Genomic DNA, 23,481 nt, shown 5'->3' with positions numbered 1-23,481 from the left:
TTTCCCTATGGAACTTCTAGGGTTTTCTTTTTAACTCCAGTGCTCTTAAATTGCACGTCACTGTCTGGAAAGGCATCCTTTGCAGCCGATTTGCAGTGCGTGAGGTGGGCCCGTTCATGCAGAGGACTCGTCTTTCCGCAGGTCTGGGAATTTTGCCTCTATTCCTTCTCTGGCCACTCCTGGTGACGCGACCTAACCAGTCCCCTGCTCCCTGTGCCCTGGGGCTACTTCCACCTTACTCAGCCGTCCTGTTCTGGATGCGTTTGGGGCCAGATTCCCTCCATCAGTTCACCCCATCCACCCTCTGGAGATGTACTCACAATTATGGGTACAACCATGACACCCCTCCTTGTTTTCTAGCAGGTGGAACATTTCTCTTTATTTTGAGTATATCTAGGATGTGGGTGGATGGGGCGTGCAGGCTGGTGTGTTCACCTGCGTTTCAATAGACACCTGCCCTGAAGGACGAGAGGTGCGGAGGCTGCAGCCGTGTGGGACTCCAGCTGACGGAGGAAGGACTGTCCAGTAGGTGCAAGATGCCTCTCTGAGAACCTGACAAAAAGCTATGAATCCCCTCCTCCACAAAAAGGAGAAGCTCATACGCTTGGCATTTTCAACACTTTTTCTGGCGTGAGGGCATTTCATGATCTTGCTGAAGTTCGCCCATAGGCCCTCTGGTGTCCACAGGCCCCAGGTTATACAACCTGGCTTGGGTGGTAAGTTCCATGATGGCGGGATCCGCGTCATCTGCTCTCCATTGTACCCCCAGCCCTAGACAGTGCCTGGCTCACTGGAAGCATTTTCTTAATAAAGTACGTTGAATGAGCGGACAAATGAACGAAATGAGAGGACTTTTATGGAGATGCATGAGGTACAAAAGGCGGTCCAAGTTAGAGTCTCATGATGTGACAAAAACATAATTTTGCTTAGTTTCCACCTCCAGGCACAGAACGGGAACACTGGCTCATTGGTGATTCACACCAAAATCCTGGAGGAGTCAGTGCCAGGACCCCTACTTAAGAAGTGACGGGAAGGCAGGTGCCTCACACATGTAAGTCGGATTCTGCAAAGAGCTTTAAAAGGTGAGGCTGCTGCACTTTACCAGCAAAGTAGACTTGAAACATTAGGATGTTTCTGGCGGAAGGTGGAAGAGAGCAGAGATCCTAGTGACAACTTACATCTCCCGTGTGCTCTGTGGCTCCCAAGTCACTGTCATATGTACACTTAAGACTTTGTTGGGGCTGCCCAAGAATCTTTGTGGCAGACACAGCCCCGTGGCTGCCTGGTGACATTTCAACTCAGTATGCCCTGCTGGAAGCCACATTTGACAACTCTGCCCACATCTCTCGAAGCCTCCCCCTCTCCCTGGCAAGGCTGCCCTTCCTCCACCTGTCCTTGGAATGGTGCTGCCATCCTCCCACTCGCCCAAGACCGACACCTGCAACCACCTTTGACGAATTCCTCCCTCTCTGCCTATCTTTGCTACTAAGTCCTGATAACTTTCCCTTGAAACATATTTTTCTTGTAAGACACACAATTTTTTTAAGCAAGATAAAACTTACATGTAATAAGCCGCACAGATCTTAAGTGTCCAGTTCAATGAGTTTGGAGAAAAGTATATCCCTGTGTAACTAACCCCTCTAACGAGATGTAGAACATTTCCCCCACTCCAGAAAGTTCTTTACGCCATTTTCTGGTCAATGCTCTCCCGAACATACAGAGAATTAACCAGTGTTTTGGTTTCTATCATCTTAGCATCCATTTTTCCTGCCTCTACACTAAATCTGGTTCCTACCGGGCAGCCAAAGAGTTCTTTTAAAAGTGCAAAATGGATCATGTTCTAAATCACGCAGTGGCTTCCAACAGTCCTTCAGATGAATCCCGAATGCCTCTCATGCCCTCAGTGCCTTGGGGGCTGTGACCTCAGCCTCCCCGTGCTCCCTCAGAATGACCCGCAATCCTCTCAGTCCCTCGGATGCCTGCTCATGCCCACCCAGGGCTCCTGCCAGCATCTTCCTTCTCCCTTCCGGGCATCACCTCCCTCCGCACCTTACTTCCTCAATCTCAGCTTGAAAGGTCCCTGCACTGGTCAGCCCCATTAGGCCCCCCAATTCACGTCCTGCTGTGAAGCGCAGACTACACCTGTCCCATGATGGGCACGTCTGTTCTTTCTGAAATGTTAGGGCAGAACTCTGCCCCCGCTGTTCACTGCCCGGCCTCCAGGGCCCAGCGTGATGCTGGCACCGGAAGAGGCCGAGTAAGCGAAAGCCATTCCTTCCTGCCTTCAGACCGAGGAGCATCACCTGGACCGCCCGAGAGGCGAGGGGCAGTGGTTTGCCTTAGATCCCGCCCTCCTAGATCAGCTCTCCCCATCGCTTTGCATAGGCATTTGGGATATGACTCAATATTTTTCACGTTGAAAAGAATCATTTTCTCTTTTCCAGACTTAATTGAACTCAAACGGAATTTTATAACTCTGGTGGAATCAAGCAGACATGCACTGCATGCAATTTTCTCCAAAGCAGGAAATATTGGTGCTAATGGCAGACGTCGAGTCGTGTGCAGGCCTTTACAATGAACCACCCAAGGGACACGCTGATGCTGACCACGGCAAAGGCCCAGAGGAAGAGGCAGCCTGTGACTGAGGGCAGAGACAGAGCATGACACTAATCTCCCCAGGGGTCAGGGCGGCCCACCCCACCCCACCTCATATGTAGGACATTTTGCAGGAGGGGGCAGGGTGGTCGGAGAGAGGGGGAAGGACAGGGAGAAGGCAAGCTTCGAGGGGCAACTTGTCCCGGATGGCTCAGCTAGGACGGGGTGGGTAGGCTTCTGGCACTTTCCATGAATTGCTCTTTCAGTCTTGCCTCCTCTTCCCAAGTGACCCTAGGATGGCATGGCAGGAAGCGACCTTTCCAGTACTAATACAGATCATGACAGCAACCGTTCCTGAATGTCCACAGACAGACATTGAGCTCAAGTCTTGATTTCATTTCCAATTCTTTCGAGATCCCAGCTGCAAAACTGGGGCCAATTCTCTTGTTTCACAGACATGAAAATTACGGCTCAAAGAGCAAGTCAAGTCAGAGGACGTTTGAGCAGCCTGGCCTTCACCTAATTGCTGAGGGCATCGCCAGGACTCAAGGCCAGGTAGTCTGACCCCGAAGTCTGCGCAGTTTCTCAGACTGTGTCTCATTTGTATCTGAAATAGTGCCTGACAAATGAGGACAACCAGAACAACAACCAACCACAGCAGCTCCTGTTTATCAAGCTCCTCTGTCCTGGAGACGGGCGAGCGTCTCAGGTCCTGCCCCAGGCGGGGAGGTCCCGGATGCAGAGCCTGAGACAGGGGGTGAGGGCAAGGCGCTTCGTCGGGAGATGATCCATGGCACACTGGTGGGGAGGAACTGAGATGGGGGCAGGGTGGCCAACTGTCCTGGGTTCCCTGGGACCAAGGGGTTTTCTGGGATGTGGGACTTACAGGGACAGTCCTGGGCAAACTGGGATGACCTGGTCACTCTAGACAGGGAAGGTGTTGTGGGCTGAATTGTGCCCCCCAGACGATTTGTTGCAGTTCTAACCCCAGTACCTGTGAATGTGGTATTGTTTGGAAATGGTCCCTGTAGGTGTAATCAAGCTAGCGTGAGGTCATACTGGATTGTGGTGGGCCTTAAATCCAATCGCTGGTGTCCTTATAAAAAGAGACATGGAGAAGCACACACACAGGGAAGGTCAGGTGACGACGAGGCAGAGAGTGCAGCGATGCAGCTATAGGCCGAGGGACACTGAGAGCCACGGTGAGCTGAGAGGAGGCCAGGGAACAGCTCGCTCCCTCACAGCCTGCAGAAGCCTTGCTGACATCTTCATTTTGTCCTTCTAGCTTTCAGAACCCTGAGAGGAGAAGTTTCTACTGTTTTAAGCCACCAAGTTTGTGGGACTTTGTTATGGCAGCTAGGAAACTAAGACCGAAGGGGAAGTGTCCAACTGGGACTCAGTGCTTCTTCTGGGGACCTGCGGGAGACGTGGACCACGCAGCAGAGTTGCCCCCACACACACGAGGAGGGGAAGTTGGCGCATATCCTCCAACCGCACTGGCTGTGGCCACCCCAACACTTCTGCCTGCTCCTCCCACAGGCTGAGGACAAGCCCAATGCAGGGAGGCCCGGGGCTGCCAACGGGCTGTTACAGACACTGTTTGTAGCACTGTCAGCACCGTCTCTAGACGACGGTGAGGCTGAGGGGACATGGGCGGGGCATCAGCGGCATCTGTCACAGAGCCTTTGCTCATTTTAATACTTATTGCAACCCGAGAAGGGGACAACAGTAATTGCTAGTGCTTCTGTGGCACTGCCGCTGTGCCAGTACTGTCAGCCCTTCACCCGTGTGAACTCCCTCAGCCCTCGTGCGAGCGGCGGGGTGGAGCTCTCCCTGGGTCTGTGCTCAGACGGGGTCAGGGTCTAGCACACAGCCAGTGGAGGGGGCTGCTCCAAGTGCACGCAGAACCTCAACAGCCTCATTCTCCAGGGGTGACGGAGAGTTAAGGATTTCCCTGTGTGAACCTCTCGAGGCTTGGACAGCTTCAGGAGCCGGCCCGGGGCCCCACTGCCAGTGAGTGTGATACCCTCCAGGTTTGATTCATGCCATTGTCCAGAGCCAAGCAGGCTCCGGTATTTTTTTCTGAGGAGGAAGTCCAGGCTCCTGGCAGTCTCTGTTTGGGATTGCGATACACGTGCCGCTGACACACTTTGGAACGAGTGAAAGGATCAAGATCCTTGAGCAGTTCCATTGGTTGGCTGTTACAGGCTGAATTGTGCCCCTCCCAGATTCGTATGCTGAAGTCCTAACCCCCCTGGACCTCAGAATGGGACTGTATTTGGAGTTAGGGTCTCTCAAGAGGTAACTAAGGTAAAGTGAGGTGACTAGGGTGGACCCTCATCTGATGTGGCCGGAGTCCTCACAAGAAGAGGAGATTAGGACACAGACATACACAGAAGGAAGACCCTGTGAGGACGCAGGGAGAAGACAGCCATTTGCAAGCAAAAGAGAGAAGGCTCAGAACAAGTCAACCTTGCCAAGGCCTCTATCTCAGACTTCGAGCTACCAGAATTGTGAGGAAACAAATTTCTAAGTCTCCCATGGTGTGGTAGTTTGTTATGACGAACCCAAAATGAATACAATGGCTCTAGATCGTGGCTGTGATGGCTTCCAGAAGGGCTGCAGAATGGAAAGAGCTCATTCATAGAGTCTACAGCAAGCCGAAGCTGCTCCCATAGGAGGGTCCGACAGGGGTGGGAGATGTGAGTCAGAACCTCTAAGTTCCTCGTTTCTCTAACACATTCATCATCGCCAAGGGCAGCCCCGGGAGCCTGGCCCTCTGCCTTGGCAAGCTCCCATCCAGAAAGGAAAGGATTCATCGCTGCCTTCCCTGGCTTGGGTCAGGAGGCTGACATTGCACAAAATCAAAATGTGGCCACTCGACTGGTGTCTCTATCAGCGTGTCCAGCAAGGCCGTTCCGCTCGCATCTATAGTCACACATTCAGCGTTTCCTGAACGGGCCCTGAAAACCCAGGGACCCTGGAGATGCCCCAACTCGCAGGACCTCTGCTTTGAGAGGGAATTTGTTTTAAAAATGCCCCAAAATTTCCTTAAAAATGGGCATAAGGAAAGGCTCATAATATCATATCAGGTGAGAAAAGCAAAAAACAAAACTAAAAAATTGGTTCCAATTTTTATAAATATGAAAAATTACATATATTTGGAAGAAAAGAAGGAAGCAGCATCATTAACCCATTAACACATATTTTTGTAGTTTCTACAGTGAACCTGAATCATTTATAATTAGAATTTCCTCATAACTTTACAGGAAAAAAGGAGGAGGAGGCAGAAGAAAGGAAGAGGAGGAGGAGGAGGAAGGAAAAAAAGAGGAAGGAGACAGCTCAGTGACAGTCCCTACGGAGAACTGCTCTTCTGTTCCAGCCTCTTAAAGGGACCCGCTCAGCCAGCTTCAAATACTGGCTGAGTGAATGAACCCTCAGAGCCACACTCCCGAGAAAACGTACATAAAACATCAGGTCTGGGGCTTGGCACAAAACACAAAAAGATGCTCAGCGAAACACTGATATTATTGGGACAATGTCATTACTGTCACGCGGGTGTTACTGGAGTGCTCCAGGGGGCAAGGCTGGGTGGCTGATCCGTCTCCAGTCTCCACCTCCAGCCTTCCCCAGCTGGTCAGTGGGAGAAGCGCCAAGGCTGTTCCTCAGTTACCATGTCCTGAGGCTTCAACTTACTTAGCTATTTTCCTCCCACTCCCTCTCTTTCAGCCCCCGTCCCCACTGCACTCCGACCCCAAGTGCACAGGGTCGAGTTAAGCATATTCCTCACCTCTTGACATACTGTCAGTACTGGACTGTGCAATGTTCCTCTCTTATTTGTATCTGTTCATTTGTTTCTCCTCTTTTAATCTTCAACCTCTACTCTATTCTTTTTGCCCTGCAATGCTCTCACCCCAACTCTGGACAAACTCATGTTTAAGTATTTGATAAATGTTCTTCAATCAACCTATATTTCTTGTCTGTCTGTCTATCTATCTGTCTATCCATCTATCTATCTATCTATCTATCATCTATCTATCTATCTATCTATCTACCTACCTACCTACCTACCTACCTACCTATCTATCTGGATGCATATCTACCTATCTATCCATCTATCTGCCCATCTATCTACATCCATCTACATCTATCTATCTATCTATCTATCTATCTATCTATCATCTTTCTTCTCTTCTTCATCATCATCATCATCTATCATCTGTCTTTGTGAAAATCTGCAGTGCTGTTTTAAATTTATGGAAGTAGTATTGGGCTACAGATGTCACTCTGTGCTTGACTTCCTCAGCACTGGGTTTAGGTTTGTATTCACTGCTGCTGAAGGTGCTTCTCACTGCAGCGCACCTATTTTGCAGTGTGCACCTTCTTGCTCTATGTATGTGTTCCTCAAAGGATGGCTACCAGGTTACCTCTCACTCCTCACTGCCACAAACAGTGCCGTAGTTAGTATTCTTGTGCAGCCCATCTCACGGACCTGGGCAAAAATTTCTCTGGGATATCTAACTAGGGGTGGAATTTGGGGTCATGGGGTATACGGATGCTTAATTTGATTAATTGCCAACAGACTGTTCCACCGGTGCAGGAGGGCTCCCAACTCCCTGCATCTTTGGTAACACGTGGTACTCTGTAAATTTCTAATTTTGATAATTGTGCAAATACACAGAGCTGTGTTATTGTTTTCATTTGCTGTTCTTTGATTTAAACTATTTTACAGCATCTCTTCCTCTGCATGTTACCATTTAGGGTTCTCGTTCTGGGAAGCGCACTGTCTTCTTCTTGACCCACTTTCCTAGCAGGACTCCTGTCTTTTCATTGTTGGCTGACAGGAGCTCCTTGATATTCTAGGCACTAATCCTGATCAATTTAGAGGTTCCCCATGGCTCCTCTCAGTCCTTGTCTGCGGCACCCTTGACCTTGCCGTCCCTCACTGGGTGGAAACCCTTCATTTTGAGATCACTGAATCCATCCCTTCTCTCCTCATCATTTGGCCTTTTAGGGTCTTGTCTTTCCCCAGCCTGGTCACGATGATCCCTTCCTTTTTATCTTCCATTGGATTTTCAGTTTTACTTTCACATTTGATTCTTGGAACCGTGTTAGGCATTTTACCTATTCACTGCCCCCTCTTTTTTTTTTAAGTTTGAAAGTTTTTGCTTACACAAAGGGTTCGATGGGCGAAAATATTAAAAAACTACTGACCTATAAAATACCCTTTCTATGAATAGGAAGGAAGCAGAGACTCAACATTTTTTTGACGCTGTACTGCTGAACTTTTGAACTGTGAGGCCTGTGTCACACCCGTGGACATCCTTCCTGGGAACAGACTGACAATCAATTAGCACTTCCATGACTTGAGACAACTGAGCAAGGAAGGGAACGAGCTGGCTGAAAGGGGCAGGCTGTAGGCGGAAAGAAGGCCTGGCTATCAAATGGCCCTCACATGGGCCTTCTCTGGCGACTAAAATCCTTGTTTCCCCTCCTGATGACGCCCACGGCCTTGTTTAAACTGCAGAAATCTTTCTGTGGACCAGTCCAGAGGTATCTGTGCCATGAGCTCAACTTTGAAGGCAGCAGTGCTGATCAGCTGATGCTGGACCATATCTGTAGGAGAGGCAGACCATCCTCATGAGCTGCCCTGATGGCAGGGTCATTGTCACCAGCTTAGCTGTCTGCCCAGCGAGGGCTTGCGTCTTGGCCCAGGTGCTGCCTCCTGCAAGCTCCCCCACCCCACTCAGCAAAGTGGATTTACTCTGTGCCTGACTGAACCCTCCCCTTGGCCATTGTCCTAATCCAAGCCTGAGCGCCATTTCTCCTGTAGATGACAGAAAATGCCAGCCCCCAGGTCTCCCTGCCCACAGTCTGCCTTCTCCAATCCAGCCTCCAGGCAGCCAGAAGGGTCTTCCTGAAACACAAATCTGATCACTCATTCCACTGCTTGGCCCCCTTCACTGTTTCCTAAACATCTGCATCGGGGGTTCTCAACTCTGCTGACATGGCAGGATCATCTGGAGCACTTTAAAAAATACTGATAATTCTACCCTCCTCTCTCATTGATTCAGAATCTTGGTGATGGGGGTGGCAGGTCCCAGGCATTAATCACTCACTGATCTTAAACTCCTCAGGTGGATCTCGTGCCCTTCCAGGGCTGAGCACCTCTCATCCACAGGATCAAGTGCAAGTCCCCTAGCGGAGCACTCAAGGTCCAGGGGGGCCCGTCCAACAGTCATGGAACAAACACCAAACACCTAACATTAAAGCCAGACAGGTGATTACTATTTGTAGTTAGCAAGTAATGAGTCAGGACATGAATGTCCAGCCTGTCCCCTGCTCCTAGGCATGTCGGGCTCCTCTGTAATCTGCTGGAGCCCCTCCACCTCCAAGCTGGCACTGCATGACGCCTCCTGTGGCTCTCAGGACCACGCTGTGCTCAGCTGGGGGGTGGGGGGTGGGGCAGTAGTCAGGGACTCAGCAGCACATCTGCCTGGCTTCTGGGTATCCCCGATCATGTGTCCAAGTTCTGCTTCCAAAATGCGCCCTTACTTCCTGTAGTCAGCTGCATAACGGCCCCCAAAGATATCCCGGTGCTGATATCCTGTGACCGTCAACTTAGATGGCAAAGAGACTGTGCAGATGTGATGAAGTTAAGATCTTGCAATGGGGAGATTATCCTGGTGGACCTTAGATGCAGTCACAATTGTCCTTAAAAGAGGGAGCAGCGACACAGAAGGTGACGGCCATGTGACCACTGCAGCAATGGGCCCACTGAAGCACGATCTATGCTGCTGGCTCTGCAGACAGAGGAAGAGGGAAGGGGCCAGCAGCCAAGCAAGGCGGGGAAGGCGGCTCTGGAAGCCGAGAAAGGCAAGGAGACGGACGCTCCTCTGGAGCCTCGGCAGGCAGCGTGGCCTCACTCACACATTGCCTTTAGCCCAGGGAGACGGATTTTGAACTTCTGGCCTCCAGAACTGCAGGAGCATAAACTTCCGTGGTTTTCACCCACTCAGTTGGTGGTAGTTTGTTACAGAAGCCCTAGCAACGCATGCACTCCCCACTCCTCAGTTCCGTGGTTCCACCTTGCTGTCTCCAGCCCCCTTAGACCCCGAGGTCCCACTTCCCAAAGCTCATCTGCCAGCCAGCACCTCTGTCATCTCTGCCGTGGCCTGTCCCCTGCTGTGACCCATCCAGTATAATAGTGCTTTTCAAGTATCACACAACTTAGTCTCACAGTAGCCTCTGAGTAGGCTGGCATTATCTTCCACCTCCACATGAGGAACAGAGGTCCGGAGAAATCCAAGGTCACACAGCTTATCAGGAGCAGAGGAGACACTCAGGCCCTCTGACTATAAGCCTGAACCCTCAACCACTGTTTCCACGTTTATTAAGCGCTACAACAGAGCCCGAAACCCATCGCTGTCCTGCTGTGCAGTGAGGTGGAGGATCTACAGGTAACTGGCTTGGCCTCCTCGGTCAGCACCGGAGAAGCACCAGGCCCTTTGCTGGGTCTCTTCCCGGGGGGAGGCGGGAGCCCAGGAGCAGGAGTGACGATAAAGGTCTGCTCTGCAGGCTGCGCAGAACCAACCCGCATCTAAAGCTGGGGAGAGCTGGCCAGCCATCGCCGTTCCATGGGCTTGCTGTGGGATTCCTCGGGTCAGCAAGGGGGACAGATTCTCTCACCCTGATCAGCGGCCTCCACCCTAAATAGCCTACCCCAAATAATTCTGCCCCAAACAATGTGCTTAAGAAATTTCATACAAACAAATCCACAATCATTTAGAGCCCTACAGAGAGTCATTTTCATGGTTGGATTAGCACCTCTCACCCTCTACATGGGAGACACCGGTCAAGATTTGTGACTCTCTTGGGGCCACTGTATAGTGTCGTGGTTAAGAATGCACAGCCTGGAGCTGCATGGGTTCCAATCTCATCTCTACCACTTGTTAGCTGGGCAACCCTGGGTAAGTGACTTAACCTTCCTGTGCATTTGTTTCTCCATCTGTGAAATGGGGCTCTAATGGCACCTACCTCACAAATGAATTACAATAAGTGCATGGAATAGAAGCGGGTAGACAGTGACCCTGGGCCAAGCTCACTCAGAGGGGCCCATGCTCTGGATCACTTCCCTCCTCCGGGCCTCAGTTTTGTGATTTGTAAAATGGAAATAATTGTCCACAGGGCTGTTGGATGAAGAAAACGGATATGACTTGTCTTGGGCTGGGCTCCCCAGAAGCAGATGAGACTGTGCCCCCCGTGTGTACAGCTTATGGAGTGCTGCCCCCTGTGGGGCATCGTACAGCTGAGACATGTGGGGCTGGGCCACATCTGTGACTTGTCCACAGTCATTTAGCGATTAACACACAGGTTCAGGATGCGAGCCGAAGTCCTCTGGTCTCAACGCCATTCTCGCCCAGCACTTGGGGCAAAACGGAAGGGAGTCATGAATATGTGAACACAGGTGTGGCAGGTTGAGTAAGGGCCCCCCACAGATATCAGGTGCTATGCCCTGGGACCTCTATTTGTTACCTTATATGGTAAAGTCGTGGAACGCCCTTCTCCTCCAGTACGGGGCTAAGTTCCACTCACGCTGCAGAGCGGAGCTCCTCGCCTCTCTGAGAGGCCTCCTGGGCCGACTCCTGCGGTTGTGACCACTGCCTCTGCTGAGAGCTGCTACAGTCCTGCGCACACGGTGTTGGAGGACTTCTCCCACTCTGCCTGGCACGACCACCCCTCGGGTTCATGTCTGTCCTCTCTCCCACAGCCCACCACCACCCTGGCTCAGAGCCCTGGAGGGCCGTGCAGGCTGGTCATCAGTGTGTCCCCACACCTCGCACAGTGCTTGGCAGGTTGTACATACTGGAAGGGTTCCTGGAACGAATGAATGAGTGAATATTTGCATTTTGAAATCTAAATGGTTTTTGGCTGGAGGCCCAGACAGACTTGTATTTGACTGTCGGTCCTGCCCTTCCGTAGCTGTGCAATCTTGGCCCCCTCATGACACTCAGTGTAATCTCCTAGTCAATGCGATCAGGTGTGTCCCACATCCCCCTGTGGGTCCCTAGCAGACATTAGCTCCCACCCAGCCATTCACTGGGTCAAGGAAGGCCTTGTGCTACAAAGCTGGACTCAGTGGAGCTCAGTGCCTGGCCTGCACGCTCCGGCCGCCTCGTTTGGGAGACAGAGCAGTTCCCACTCATGGACTCATTGCCTCGGCCCGTACAAGGGAGCGCGCTCTAAGGATGGGATTTGTAACAATGGAATCGCCCCTCCTCCAGCCACAGAGACCCCTGTTTCCAGAAAGTCCAGGCGAAGGCCTGATGGCCGCCTGGCAGAGATGCAGTAAAGGGGTTCCCATGTTCACTGGGGTTCCCTTCCCACACTGAGACCCACCCCGCCCTCGGTTCCTCCTTCTCACAGCCCCTTCTTTCTCAAGTGGTCCCACCAGCTTTCCACGACTGTGCTACTGGCCCAGCGTGTTCCTGCAGGGGGATCTGTGGTTGGAATTGCTCCCTGGTTCCTCCAGACCACCCGCCCAGGTCCCTGATGTGGCTGCAGACATTGCCAGGCAAGGTCAAGGTCAAGGTCAAGGTCAGGTGAGGTGGTCTCTCTTTGACGTGGGAGCAGGAGCCATGTCTCTCTCCAGCTCTAGCCCCGAAATGCCAAAGGCAGTGATGAGCTCTGAGCCTCCCAGGGAATAGATCAGAGCCTGCCTTCCAGGCCTTCCCCAGCCACTCGTCTTTCTTTGCCACCCCTGCGCTTCTCCTTGCATTGTCCCAAACCCAAAATCCAAGCCTGTAAGTAGTGGTGGTCACGCCCCTCCCGTGATACCTGTGCCCCTGACACGTCTGGGAGGAAACAGCTGGTCTGACATTGTAAGACGGGCATGCAGACTTGTGCCATTTGTGCATGGTGGGACCTCAGTTCTGCGGGTGAGTGGCATCCCCCCCAGGCCCTGAGCCCTGAAACTGGGCCGAGCCCTCTCGGGCCTCATTCCCCTGCCCCAGGCCAGGCCCTGAGCGGGCCCAGGGGCTGACTTTCTTTATGAAATCTGGCACATTGGATCACACGTTAGGTTGCACTTTCAACCACAGTGACAGTCTCAGCTCACTTGGGTGCTCCTCCGGGGCCCTCGCAGGAGGGACACTGCAACCACTCAGAGTCCTGGTCCCACTTTGCCCTCAGACACTCCAGCACATCACAGCATGGTGACCCAGGCAGAGCAGTGACCCCAGAAACCTCTCAGGCTCCTGGAGCTTCCAGCCAGTGGGGTGCCCGGCTGGAAGAGCCAGTTAGAATGAAGGTGATCCGCACAACACGTCGTCAAGGCCATCAGAAATCGGGTCATTGTGAAAGGAGTTCGAAACACACAAAAGCCATGTGGATAGAGAAAAGGGCACAAGTCCATGCTGTGACCATGTTCCCCCTCTCGCCAACTACGGGGCCTCGGGCGAGTCTCCCAGCCCACTGAGCCGGACCTTCTGCCTCTGAAGGCAGACCACATGGCCGTCACCAGGAAGGACGCAAACTTTCTGACCCGTCCCCTTCGGGACACATGGCAGTTTGCATTCCCCACAGGTAGGGAATTTGCCTGCTGGTGACACATGTCACTGGCCACGTTCCCCGCACCTGCCACAGGGGCAGCTGTTGCAGAGGGAAGAGGCCCTGGCAGCCAGCATCCCTGAGTTGGGAAGCTCTGGGGCAGAATCTCTAATCCCCCACAGTGAACACCCAGCAGGAGTGAGACATGGTCCTGGGGGTTTAAAGCCACTGAGACTGGGGGGCTGTTTCTTCCTGCAGCAAACCCCAGCCCATCCTGACCCACAGGTGGGGGTAATAAGACCTTCCGTGTAGTGGCACGGCCGCACGTGTGACCTGGCACATAGTGAATGCTCAGTCGGGGTCACTGTGCCCCCACCCTTTCCTTGACAAGTAGTCCAGCTGCGTCGGCTGAGCTAGCATGCATTTCATGGAACTAAGCATAGGCCTGGGCCCAGACACACGAGTCTGAGAAAGCATCTCAGGGAAGACACAGCCTTGCATCTCCATCCGAGAGGAGCTGGGGGTGGGCTGTGATTTGCCAAACAGGCATAACGTGAAGGAAAGGGTCTGACGGATCCCATTTCGGCTGGAGGCCTTTCTGATGTATGTGTGTGTTGTTTGTATTTTTTAAGATAAGCTAACTACTCAAACCCAGTTCAAATGGACTTTTGGGATGGGGTCCCCTTCTGATAACTGAGGGCTCCTTTTGCCCTTGTCAAGGTGAGGATGAGAGACTGGGGCCCAGCCCTGATGCTGTCTATCCCAGTGGGGGCACCTTGGGAAGTCCCTGCATCTCTCAGCTCCAGTCTCCTGGTCCGTGAGAGGCAGAATGAGGGCACCCAGGAGGGCGCGCCTTCCCTGACCGCCCCTTCTAAAGCAGCACGTCCGCCTCTGTCACTTCCCTTTTCAGTTCCAGGACTGAAAAGGAACACAGACTTTTGTTCCCACCCTATCCCCACTGCCTGACACAGTGCCCGGCACGCGGCAGGGACTCAGTAAGTGCGTGCTGACTTAAGGAGCAGGCGAATGAACGGATTGTTTACCTACACAAAAACAACTTGTACCCAATTCCAGAGTTAGCATTTTCCTGTCAATCACTGTCACCCTTGGGACAAGCACCCCATTAGCTGTGGTTATGATGACGACAATGAGGATATTAAACACGTGGCAGGGTCACAGTGTACACTGGAACTCATATGGACTTTGTCTAACACAGCGACAAGCACATTGCAAAAATGAGGAGTAGGTTGTGGGTTGAGATTCTAACCTAGGTTTCCTTGCATACCCGCAGTAACGGGAAGCCCACTCCTTCCGAGGCAGCCCTTAGCATGGAGGGGCAGCTCCTGGAAGGTGCGGGAGGAGAGAGAGAGGATGAAAGGTCTGGGCCAAGCACACTTCCCCCTTGCTTAGGACAACGGCGTGGGTTTGCAGCTGGGAGAGCATCAGCCTCTGCTCTGTGAGCCGCCCGTCACTCAGGGGGCTGCGGATCAGAGGGGCTCCCAGGGGCAGGCGCCCTGTCAGTCATACCTGAATGAACGGGAAGAGCAGCCCGACAGCAAAGTTGGAGAGCCAGTTGACGGTGCCCGCGACGATGAAGGCAGCCGGCCGCTGGGACTGCTGGAAGAACTCGCCAGTGAGGATGAACGGGATGCCGCCTGTGACGAGAGCCAGGGTGTGGAATTAATCCCCCTGAGAGGGCCAGGCTGCCAGCATCCTTCTCCACCTGCCAGGCCTTCGACCCGCCCCCGTGGCAGGGAGCACCTTCCGGGAAGAGCCGGCTTTCCTGCGTGAGTGCCGGCTTCGGGAGTGGGAGCTGGAGCTACAGCCCTTACCTCCTAAAGGGATGAAGATAATTTCTCTGACCTGGCCCATCCAAAGGAGAGATTCATCAACCTCTCAGCTCTCCAAATGCCTTTGAAATCGAGTACTAGGTGTACAACTTTGACTTACGAGGCCACTGACATTTACTGAATATATAGTGTTAAGAATGTTTGTAATTTAATCTTCAGAATAACTGAGTCAGGCAGGAATTGGCTGCCATATTCCCTGGGTGAGAAAACTGAAGCCCAGAGAGGTTATTTGATTTACCCAGGGTCACCCAGCTCATGAGTAGCAGAGCCAGAACTCAGGCTTGGGGCTCTGACCTCCGAATCTCAGCGTTTCTCTGCTAGTCCCTGCTTGAGAGAGGAGGAGAGCCCCTGCCCAGCTGGATGTCCTTTTGTCCTTCTTCTCTCCCCTCAATTGGATGTGCGGTGACCCCAGTCCCTGAGTCGCCCTGGCAGTGGAGCATGTGTTACTCAGTGGAAGCGTCACTGGCATTGGGGCCGGACAATTCTCTATTTTGAGAGGCTGTTTTGTGCATTTGCAGGATGCTTATCACCCCTCGCTTCCTGGTGCCAGAAGTGCTCCTAGTTGCCATGGCGACCCAGACTGCTTCCACAGGTTTCCACATGACCTCCACATACCACACCTGGCTGAGAATCTGAGGTCTGCACCCCCCTCTTCCTGAATGTCCCAATCAATGAGAGTTGAGTTGGGTCCTGGGCCCAGACTCAGGACCTGTGGCTCAGCATGACCACTAGGGTCCTGTATGCAGCCCCATCCCAACCTGAGGCCCTCTTCTGCCCATCACATCTCCTTCCAGGCACTCCACAGACAAGACAGGGCAGGCAGCGGAAGGGAAATCCCTAAGGGACCTTCACCAAACTCTAGGGGACAATGAATGGTTTGGAAACCAGGAGGCTGGAGCCCTTCCTTCCATCGACACTCCATGGTTAACGACTGTGCTAGGGCTCGTCCCACAGTGGTGGATGAGAGTGACAATGTCCCTGCCTTCAAGGGACTCCCTCGTCTGGTAGGAGAGAAAAGATGACTCATTTATTAAAAAAGAAGTGAGTGAATGAATAAATAATTACAACAGGCGATGAGCACTCTGGAGGGAATGCACAGGACAACGGGGGAGGGTCTGTGTGAGTAGGGGTCTGGGGGGGCTCTTTGGGGAGGTGATAGCTGAGATGTGATTTGAAGGAGGAGATGCAGCTTGTGAAGATTTGGGGAAGATCGTGCTGGGTGGAGGGAGGGGAGGGCAGAGGCCCTGAAGGGTGAAAGGGATTGGGTCAAGGTCTAGAGCAGAGGCCAAGCTATCTGGATGCCTGAGGGACGGTTGGGAGGGATGGGGTGAGGTGGCGAAGGTGAGCAGGGCCAGTTAGGTAGTCTGTTGTAGATCAAGAGAGGGGTTTGCTAACGAAGAAAACCAACGAGGGGTTTCAAGCAGGGGTTTATGTGGTCAATTTGCATTTCGCAGACATCACTGTGCTTGCAGAAAGGACTGGAGGGTGTAGGAGTGGATGCAGGAGGCTGTTGGGCAGTGCAAGGAGGAGGCAATGGCCGTCTAGAGCGCCCGGATGGTGGTAGTATGGACGGAAGGAAGGGGCTGAATTCAGAAACTCTCCATCCCACAGAGGCAACGCTTTCATTGTGAGCAGTGCACACAACCCCAACACTCATCAGCAAGTCCACCCAAGCAACCTAAGGTCACAGAGCCAGGACCAGCTCAAGCCTGCGTCTGTCCCCAGCACTCATCGTTATCACCTCACCATGCTGCCAGCAGGCCTAAGACTCCGACACGTCAAAAATGCCTCAGAATGGCGCACCCCCTCACTCCCCACGAGACTGTGAGCCCTCCAGGACAGGCAGCATCTCCATCCGCCTGGCATCTTTGACAGAGTGTAGATACTCGATCAATATTTACGTACTTGAATTAAATGCTCAAAATTTGATTTTGAAGAGATTTGGTATGTTGTTGACCACACAGAAAGTGGACTCTCCATATCTTAAAGCTATCTATCAAAATGTGCGAGAACAACGGTTACACATCGAAATGTGCTAAAACCAGACTGTAGGTCTATAGAGCGTGTGACATTTCATTGTCAGAAAGTGTTTGTGTCACGCACCCATCTGGTCCTGCCTCCAACACCGCTGGGAACCTTGCAGCATCTCCTAGGGGGTCAGCTCACGGCTATTCTGAAGCCTGGATGGGATTGAGGGCTGGGGTTTCACTTCCCTCGACTTCCCTAGGTGTGTTTGGAAGCAGCTGCGGATAACTTCCGGTGCTGGTACCTCAGCCTACGATGGACAGAATGTGGACAAACCTGCCTCCCCGCATGCACACCTCTTTGTTGCTTCAGGGCTGGGACCATGACTTGTTTACTGCTTCTGGCCCCTGCTCCCAGCACAGCACCTGGGACACACATACGAGGCGCTCTGTCAAGGTCTGCAGGATCGATGGAAGAGCGGTCAAGACACCATGGAGTTCAGGGTACATCGACATCAAAGCCCCTGTCTCCTTCCTTCCCTGGGCCTTCAGGCCACCCCCTGAGGGCAAAGATAAGCAACCAAGAGGAGCTTGCACAGCCCCTTGTGCCGAGGGGTTTTCATTCCCATTATCTCCCTTGAAGCTAACAACCAGAACAGGTGGTGAACCATGCTGGGCTGGCACTTGGGCTCTGATGTCAGTAGGAACAGGCTTAAGTCCTGGCTCCAGCAAACCTCGCTAGAGTTCAGGTCTGTCACCTGTGAAGTGATGACAGTAGGGACTTGCTACTGGGGGTGTTTCTGAGGATTAAATGAACTACTGTATGCAAACACTTAGTATAAGTGTGGCACATGAGAGGCAGTCAGTAAGGGTTAGCTACTATAATAATAAGTTAAAACTCCTCTGCATTATTCCCCCCATTTTATAATGAGCTAGTCGAAGCTCAGAGAAGGGGAGTGACATGCCAAAGGTCTCTTAGCCAGGAATGATGATGATGAATGATGATGGTGATGATGATACTTGTGATGATGATGATGATGGCAGAAATGACGATGATGGTGGTAACGATGATAGTAGAGATGATAATGGTGCTGCTGCGGCTGCTGATGGTGGCGATGGTAGCTAAGTGGAAGGCACTGTGAAAAGCACTTTACATACCTTATTTCATTTAATTATCACTGTTTTGTGGCAGTTACTACTATTATTTTTCCCATTTAACATATAAAGAAACCGAGGTCTAAGAAAGTTGAGTAATTTCCTCAAGATCACATGACCAGTGGGATGCCAACTCAAGGCTGGGTGACTCCCAAGGGTGAGTCTTAATTGCTCCATTGCGGTGCAAACGAGTCTAAGACAACATCCTTTAAAACACGTGAAAGAAACTTAGCAGTCTTCATGGTTTCACCCCAACGCTCTCCCAAATCCTGGAGTTCATTTCTCTCTCTTTTGTCTGAAGGCACTGGTGACCTGATTTCCTGAGTCTCTCATGGTCTGTTTCTTTAAATCCAGGGTAAAATGAGAAAGAATGGGTGTTGATATGGAAACAGAATGGATTTCTGGTAGATCCTAGATTTTTGTTTTGTTTTTCAAAATGAAAATAGTTTTATTATTTATTTCTGATTGTTTGTATCATGAGTAATATTTGCCCATTTTAAACAATTAAAGAAAGCATACATTATAGAAAGGCATAAAAAGCAAACAAAAGTCATCCCTAAACCTTCCATCTGGTATGATCTCCATCTGTATCTGACACTTGGCCTTGACATTGAATGCTGCTATAAAGAAGCCTAGAGCTAGTCTAATATTTCTCCTTTAGGTGATTGGTTTTTTCTACCTAAAGCCCTGAAGAAATCTTTCCTTATCCTTGAAGTTATTAGCTTGACTATTCATTAACTGTGATGGATCAGCTATGTTGCTCTCCCTGTAACAATCTTTCTTGGAACACAGTGTGTTGTTTGAACTATAGATCCACTCTTTTTTTTTTTTTTTGCTGGGAAAGATTTGCCCTGAGCTAACATCTGTTGCCAATCTTTCTCTCGTTTTTTTTTTTCCTCCCCAAACCCCCAGTACTTAGTTGTATATTCTAGTTGTAAGTCCTTCTATTTCTTCTAGGTGAGCCATGACCACAGCATGGCTATTGACAGATGAATGGTGTGGTTCCACAACCAGGATCAGAACCCAGGCCACCGAAGTGGTGACAGTGTTGAAACTTAACCACTAGGCCATCACGGCTGGCTCGAGATCTACTCTTCATTCACTTCCTACATTGTTCTTGAAAACGACTTCTGTTCTATGTGTTGGCTTCTGTACTTCAGAGACACTTATTATCCTTATGTTGGATCAACTTTGTCTCTCTTCTGTATCTATCATCTCTTGAATGACTGTATTCTCTTGTTTTCTGTATAGATTTCGCACGCTCTGGGCAATTTTTCCCTTCTTTCTTTTTTCCCTCCCTTATTTTCTTCCTCCTTTTAGTGCCCCGTGTTAGTGCATTCCCTATGGCCGTTCGTCTACGTCTTTCCTATACATAGAGTGAGCTGCTCCATCCAGATTTCCATGTGCTCCATACGGTAGGTGATTCAACTTCGACACCTTTTCTTCTTATCTTCTTTTGTATTGTCTTGTCTTTCAAGTCCCAGTTTGCAATGGGAACACTGTCTTTCAGTAACTTTTCTATCAAAGATGGGGGTGGGGTGTGAAGGAACCTGGTTAGGGCTGTGGGCAGCCGTTTCTGGAGGATCTGGGCTCTGCTCTCTCTCCTCTGAGATTTTGTGCAGTGACATGCACCAGCACCCACTCCACGAGGTCAGGAGTATATTCTACTTCTGCGGGCTTCAATTGGTGTCCTCAAATTAGGACAAAGTCTTGGGAGATGAGAAGCCCCAGGGCCTTGGCAAGGGCTGCTGTGCGGAAGGCATCTTTTTAATCTTCCCCCAGGATCGCTGACTCACCTCCTCACTCTATTTCCCCCACAAATCAGGGATGTCAGTGAGAGTTCTTAGGGGTTTCTTTGAATCCCCTTTTCTGGTCAGTGCTGTGGCTGAAGAGTGGAGACAGAATATACTGTAGTAGAATTATCCTTCATTGGCTGCCAGTTTTCAGTTCTGGCATGCTTCCTTGTTTGGTTGCTGCTGGCCATTTTTTTTCCATGTAAAGGTTTGTTTGTTTGTTATTATTGGCTTTTTAAAAGAACTTTTTATTTGTAGCTCATTTTGTTGGGTATTTGTGGGAGGGGGATTCTGGAACAAGGCTATCCATGACCATATTTACCCAAAATCCCTTGGTAATTTGTCTCTTAAAGGTGAGGTATTCGTGTTTCTGGTGGTAGATGTGTAGGTGCTGCTCATCTTAAAATGACATGCTTCAACATAAAGGACAGCTGGAGATACCCCTTCTTGTAAGGGATCTTGACAAGGGAACGCCTTCTTTAAAATTCTCCAGTTTGAGGACCTCTATTTTGTGGACACTTTTTGTTTACAAAAAGATTTTGCATGCCTTATCTCACTGAATCTTTCTTCACGACCAAAGTATGAGTTACGAATTGTGCCTACAGATTAGGAAACCGGGGCTCTGGAAGATGAAGAGCCTCAGCCGTGTTATGAGTCCCACTTGCAAGAGTTAGGACACTGTTGACTCTTCTGACTCCTAATCCGGCGTTCTTTTGACTGTGCCTCCGTTCAAAAGGACAGAAGATGGTGATGGATTCGTGCTGCTGTTTCCTCTGTAGCCAACATGCCTCGCACGGGGCTCGCTTCATACCACAGTACTCAACTTCGATTGCCTAAGAGCACAATACAGCCTAAACTTTGAAAGTAAGCCCCAAATGGTTACGTTTCTTGGTCAACATATCTCATTATCTTATTTGGTTCTCATTTGTTATTTTATTTGGCTACTTATTCTGGATTCCCCCAGAAGCAGACCCTGACAAGTAGTGTATGTGAGAATTGATCCCAGGACACACTGGTAAGTGTGTGGGTAGCTGAAGGAAGCGAATAAAAGGTGTGTTATCAGCAAGTCACCACTGTGGACCACGAGGGCTTAATCCATTTGGGACCCTTGGGAAACTATACAGAAAACACATCTCAGAGTCATCCGACCTGGGGAGCAAGGGAGCTGGGCACTTATCCCCCAGGCCTGTAGCCATCGGTGGAGGGCTGCTCCTTGGGCAGCACTTCTGGCAGCCATGAGAATGGGCCAAGTGGGCTGTGGCTCAGACAGGAAGGTGCACCTGGTGGCAGTTGTAGGTCTGATGGGGACGCACTGAAAGGGGGCAGCAGGGGTTTGGGGAGGGGCATATGAGTCTCTGCCACCGTCATCTGTTCTTTAAGTGTTAGACTTCCCGGTGACCGCTGCGGTAATGGGCCTCTAAGATAAGGTATCTTAGAGCCTACTTTAGTATTTGCCTCAGGAGTGGGAGCATAACACCATGGTTAAGATCATGGGATGGGGTATAACACTATGGTTAGAGCATGGATGGGGTGTAACACTATGGTTAGAGCATGGATGGGGTATAACACTGTGGTTAGAGCATGGATGGGGTATAACACTGTGGTCAGAGCATGGGTGGGGTGTAACACTGTGGTCAGAGCATGGGTGGGGTGTAACACTGCGGTCAGAGCATGGATGGGGTGTAACACCATGGTTAATCTGTTCTGTGGCTCAGCTGTTGTCAACAACCAAGCTGTCTGGGACAGCGGCGCCCCCTGGTGTCTACCGCGAGGAACCACCTGACACCTGTTCTCTTCCGGCAACCTCCTTTCTTTCTGCTCAAGGAGATAAACCTGATTTAAATCCCCAGCTACTTCTTCGCTATGTGCCCACAGGAACGTTATGTCTATGGTCCTCAATTTTCTCATCTATGAAATGAACATAACAATAGTTCCTACCTCAACATTGTTTTGAGGATTAAATGAAACAAGCTTAGCGATGTGAGCCTGGGGAACCCCTCAGACAGCTCTGTTATCTTTGCTCCCCACAAGCTCCCCAGCACCCGGCCTTCAGCCCCTCCCTCCTTTTCTGTTTTCTGACTCCTGCCAGGTACCTGAGTAAAACATCCAATTTTATTTCATTTTTGCATAAAAGAAATAAAAAGCAACTGTCCAAACTTTTCTATAATTCATTTTACTAAAATTCCTCTAAGGGAACCACTATCATCAATTTCAGAAGTCCTTTAAAATGCCTAAAGCCTCTTACTAATCTCCACAAGCATGTCCATATGTTACTTTGTCCTCGAATAAGCACCAGCTTTTAAAAATAGCTTTTAAAAAATTTTAAATTAAATACAATCATTTTGAAGGGGCGCTGTCCGCTCGGAAGCTCCTCACCTCGGAGGACGCCTGTTCAGCCAGACAGGGAAAAGGCAGGTCTGTCCTCTGGTCTCTGAGAGGAGCTTGGACACCCACCTCCCCAGGTCTGTGCTTCCAGCTAGGGAAGGATGGGAGATGGGGCAGGTGGTCCCCAGTGACCCCTTGCAGACGCTCATCCTGTCCTGACTCTCAGTGGGCACCTCTGGCTCCACGGATGAGAAGGTGGGATGCTTGGGTCCTTCTCTAAGCCTCAGTTTCCCCACCTCTAATTCAGGTGAGCTATTTGAAATCTTGGTAAAGCTGGTTATAGCACTTGCTTGGCACACAGTAAATTATCACCATGCTGAGGCGGCTGGGACCTCCAGCTTCAGAGTCAGATAAACCACTCTTGCAGCCTGTGTGACCACAGGCAGGTCGTATGGACGGCTCTCAGTGTTCTCGTCTATAGAGAAATGGGAGGGAGGCTTCTCTAGGAGGGGCGTGAGACTCGAGCATGCATTTAACCAGACAGAAGAAGGACGTCCCTTTGCCACCATGAGTCCTTCCATGGGTGGAATCATCGTCTTTTTATTTCTTTATTCTTTTGCTCGTTTATCGTGCTCTTTGATGGCAGGTAACTTGGTTCTTTTGCTCGCTGTTGCTTTCCCTGTAGCAAATCGTGTCCCTTAATACACGTTTGGGCTCCATAGACATTTGCTGAATGGATGAATGACTAGGAAACGACGCCAATTACACAGGCCTTTAAGGGTGAGTGGCACTTCATTATGTGGTCAAAGGAGTGCTACACGGGAGCGGGTACCTGCTTGGTGGGAACTCAGGTTGAGACGGGGGAGTGGGGCAGCACAGGCATTGTCTGGAGAAGTTGCTGGGCGGATCCTAGAGTGCCTACACCGCCATGCAGGGTGTTAGGAGTCTGTAGGTGGGAGATGCAGCAGGCCAGCTGAAGGGTTTCAGCAGGAGAGCGCTGCCATCAGATCGGGGATTTGGAGAGTGGTCCCTGATGCGGAGTGGAGCAGGGGTCAGCAGAGGAAGGGTGGGGAGGCGGACAGGGACACTGGCTAGGGGACAGTAATTAAGAACGTGAGAAAAAATAGGAAAAATGTGTGAGAAAAAGCACTTCATGCATCTCAGTGTCATTAACAACCATCCTCTGGGGTCCGCCTTGAAGTTGCACAGGATCCATCACGTGACTCCGTTAAATTCCTCCCAGATTCGGCT

At 50.9% G+C, this 23,481-nt stretch overlaps 1 protein-coding gene across 13 annotated transcripts in view; it reads right to left on the bottom strand.

Annotated features, from left to right (window-relative positions):
• The window catches only part of SLC2A9 (solute carrier family 2 member 9), a 225,401-nt gene that overhangs the window by 12,208 nt on the left and 189,712 nt on the right, over nt 1-23,481 (bottom strand). For 11 of the 13 annotated variants that reach the window (XR_011437222.1, XR_011437223.1, XR_011437224.1 and 8 more), the window contains one exon: nt 14,671-14,798. The exons of the other annotated variants lie outside the window; for them this stretch is intronic. Coding sequence is in view for 7 of the 11 variants with exons in the window: in XM_023638351.2 (XP_023494119.1) it covers nt 14,671-14,798 (128 nt within the window). In the remaining 4 variants the exon portion in view is untranslated. The remainder of the gene's footprint in view (nt 1-14,670; nt 14,799-23,481) is intronic. 13 annotated transcript variants of the gene reach the window in all.

The sequence above is a fragment of the Equus caballus genome, chromosome 3 (assembly GCF_041296265.1).
Source record: "Equus caballus isolate H_3958 breed thoroughbred chromosome 3, TB-T2T, whole genome shotgun sequence".
Taxonomy (NCBI): Eukaryota; Metazoa; Chordata; class Mammalia; order Perissodactyla; family Equidae; genus Equus; species Equus caballus.
Note: the sequence above shows the minus strand (reverse complement) of the source record. Positions and strands in the feature narration are given on the sequence as shown.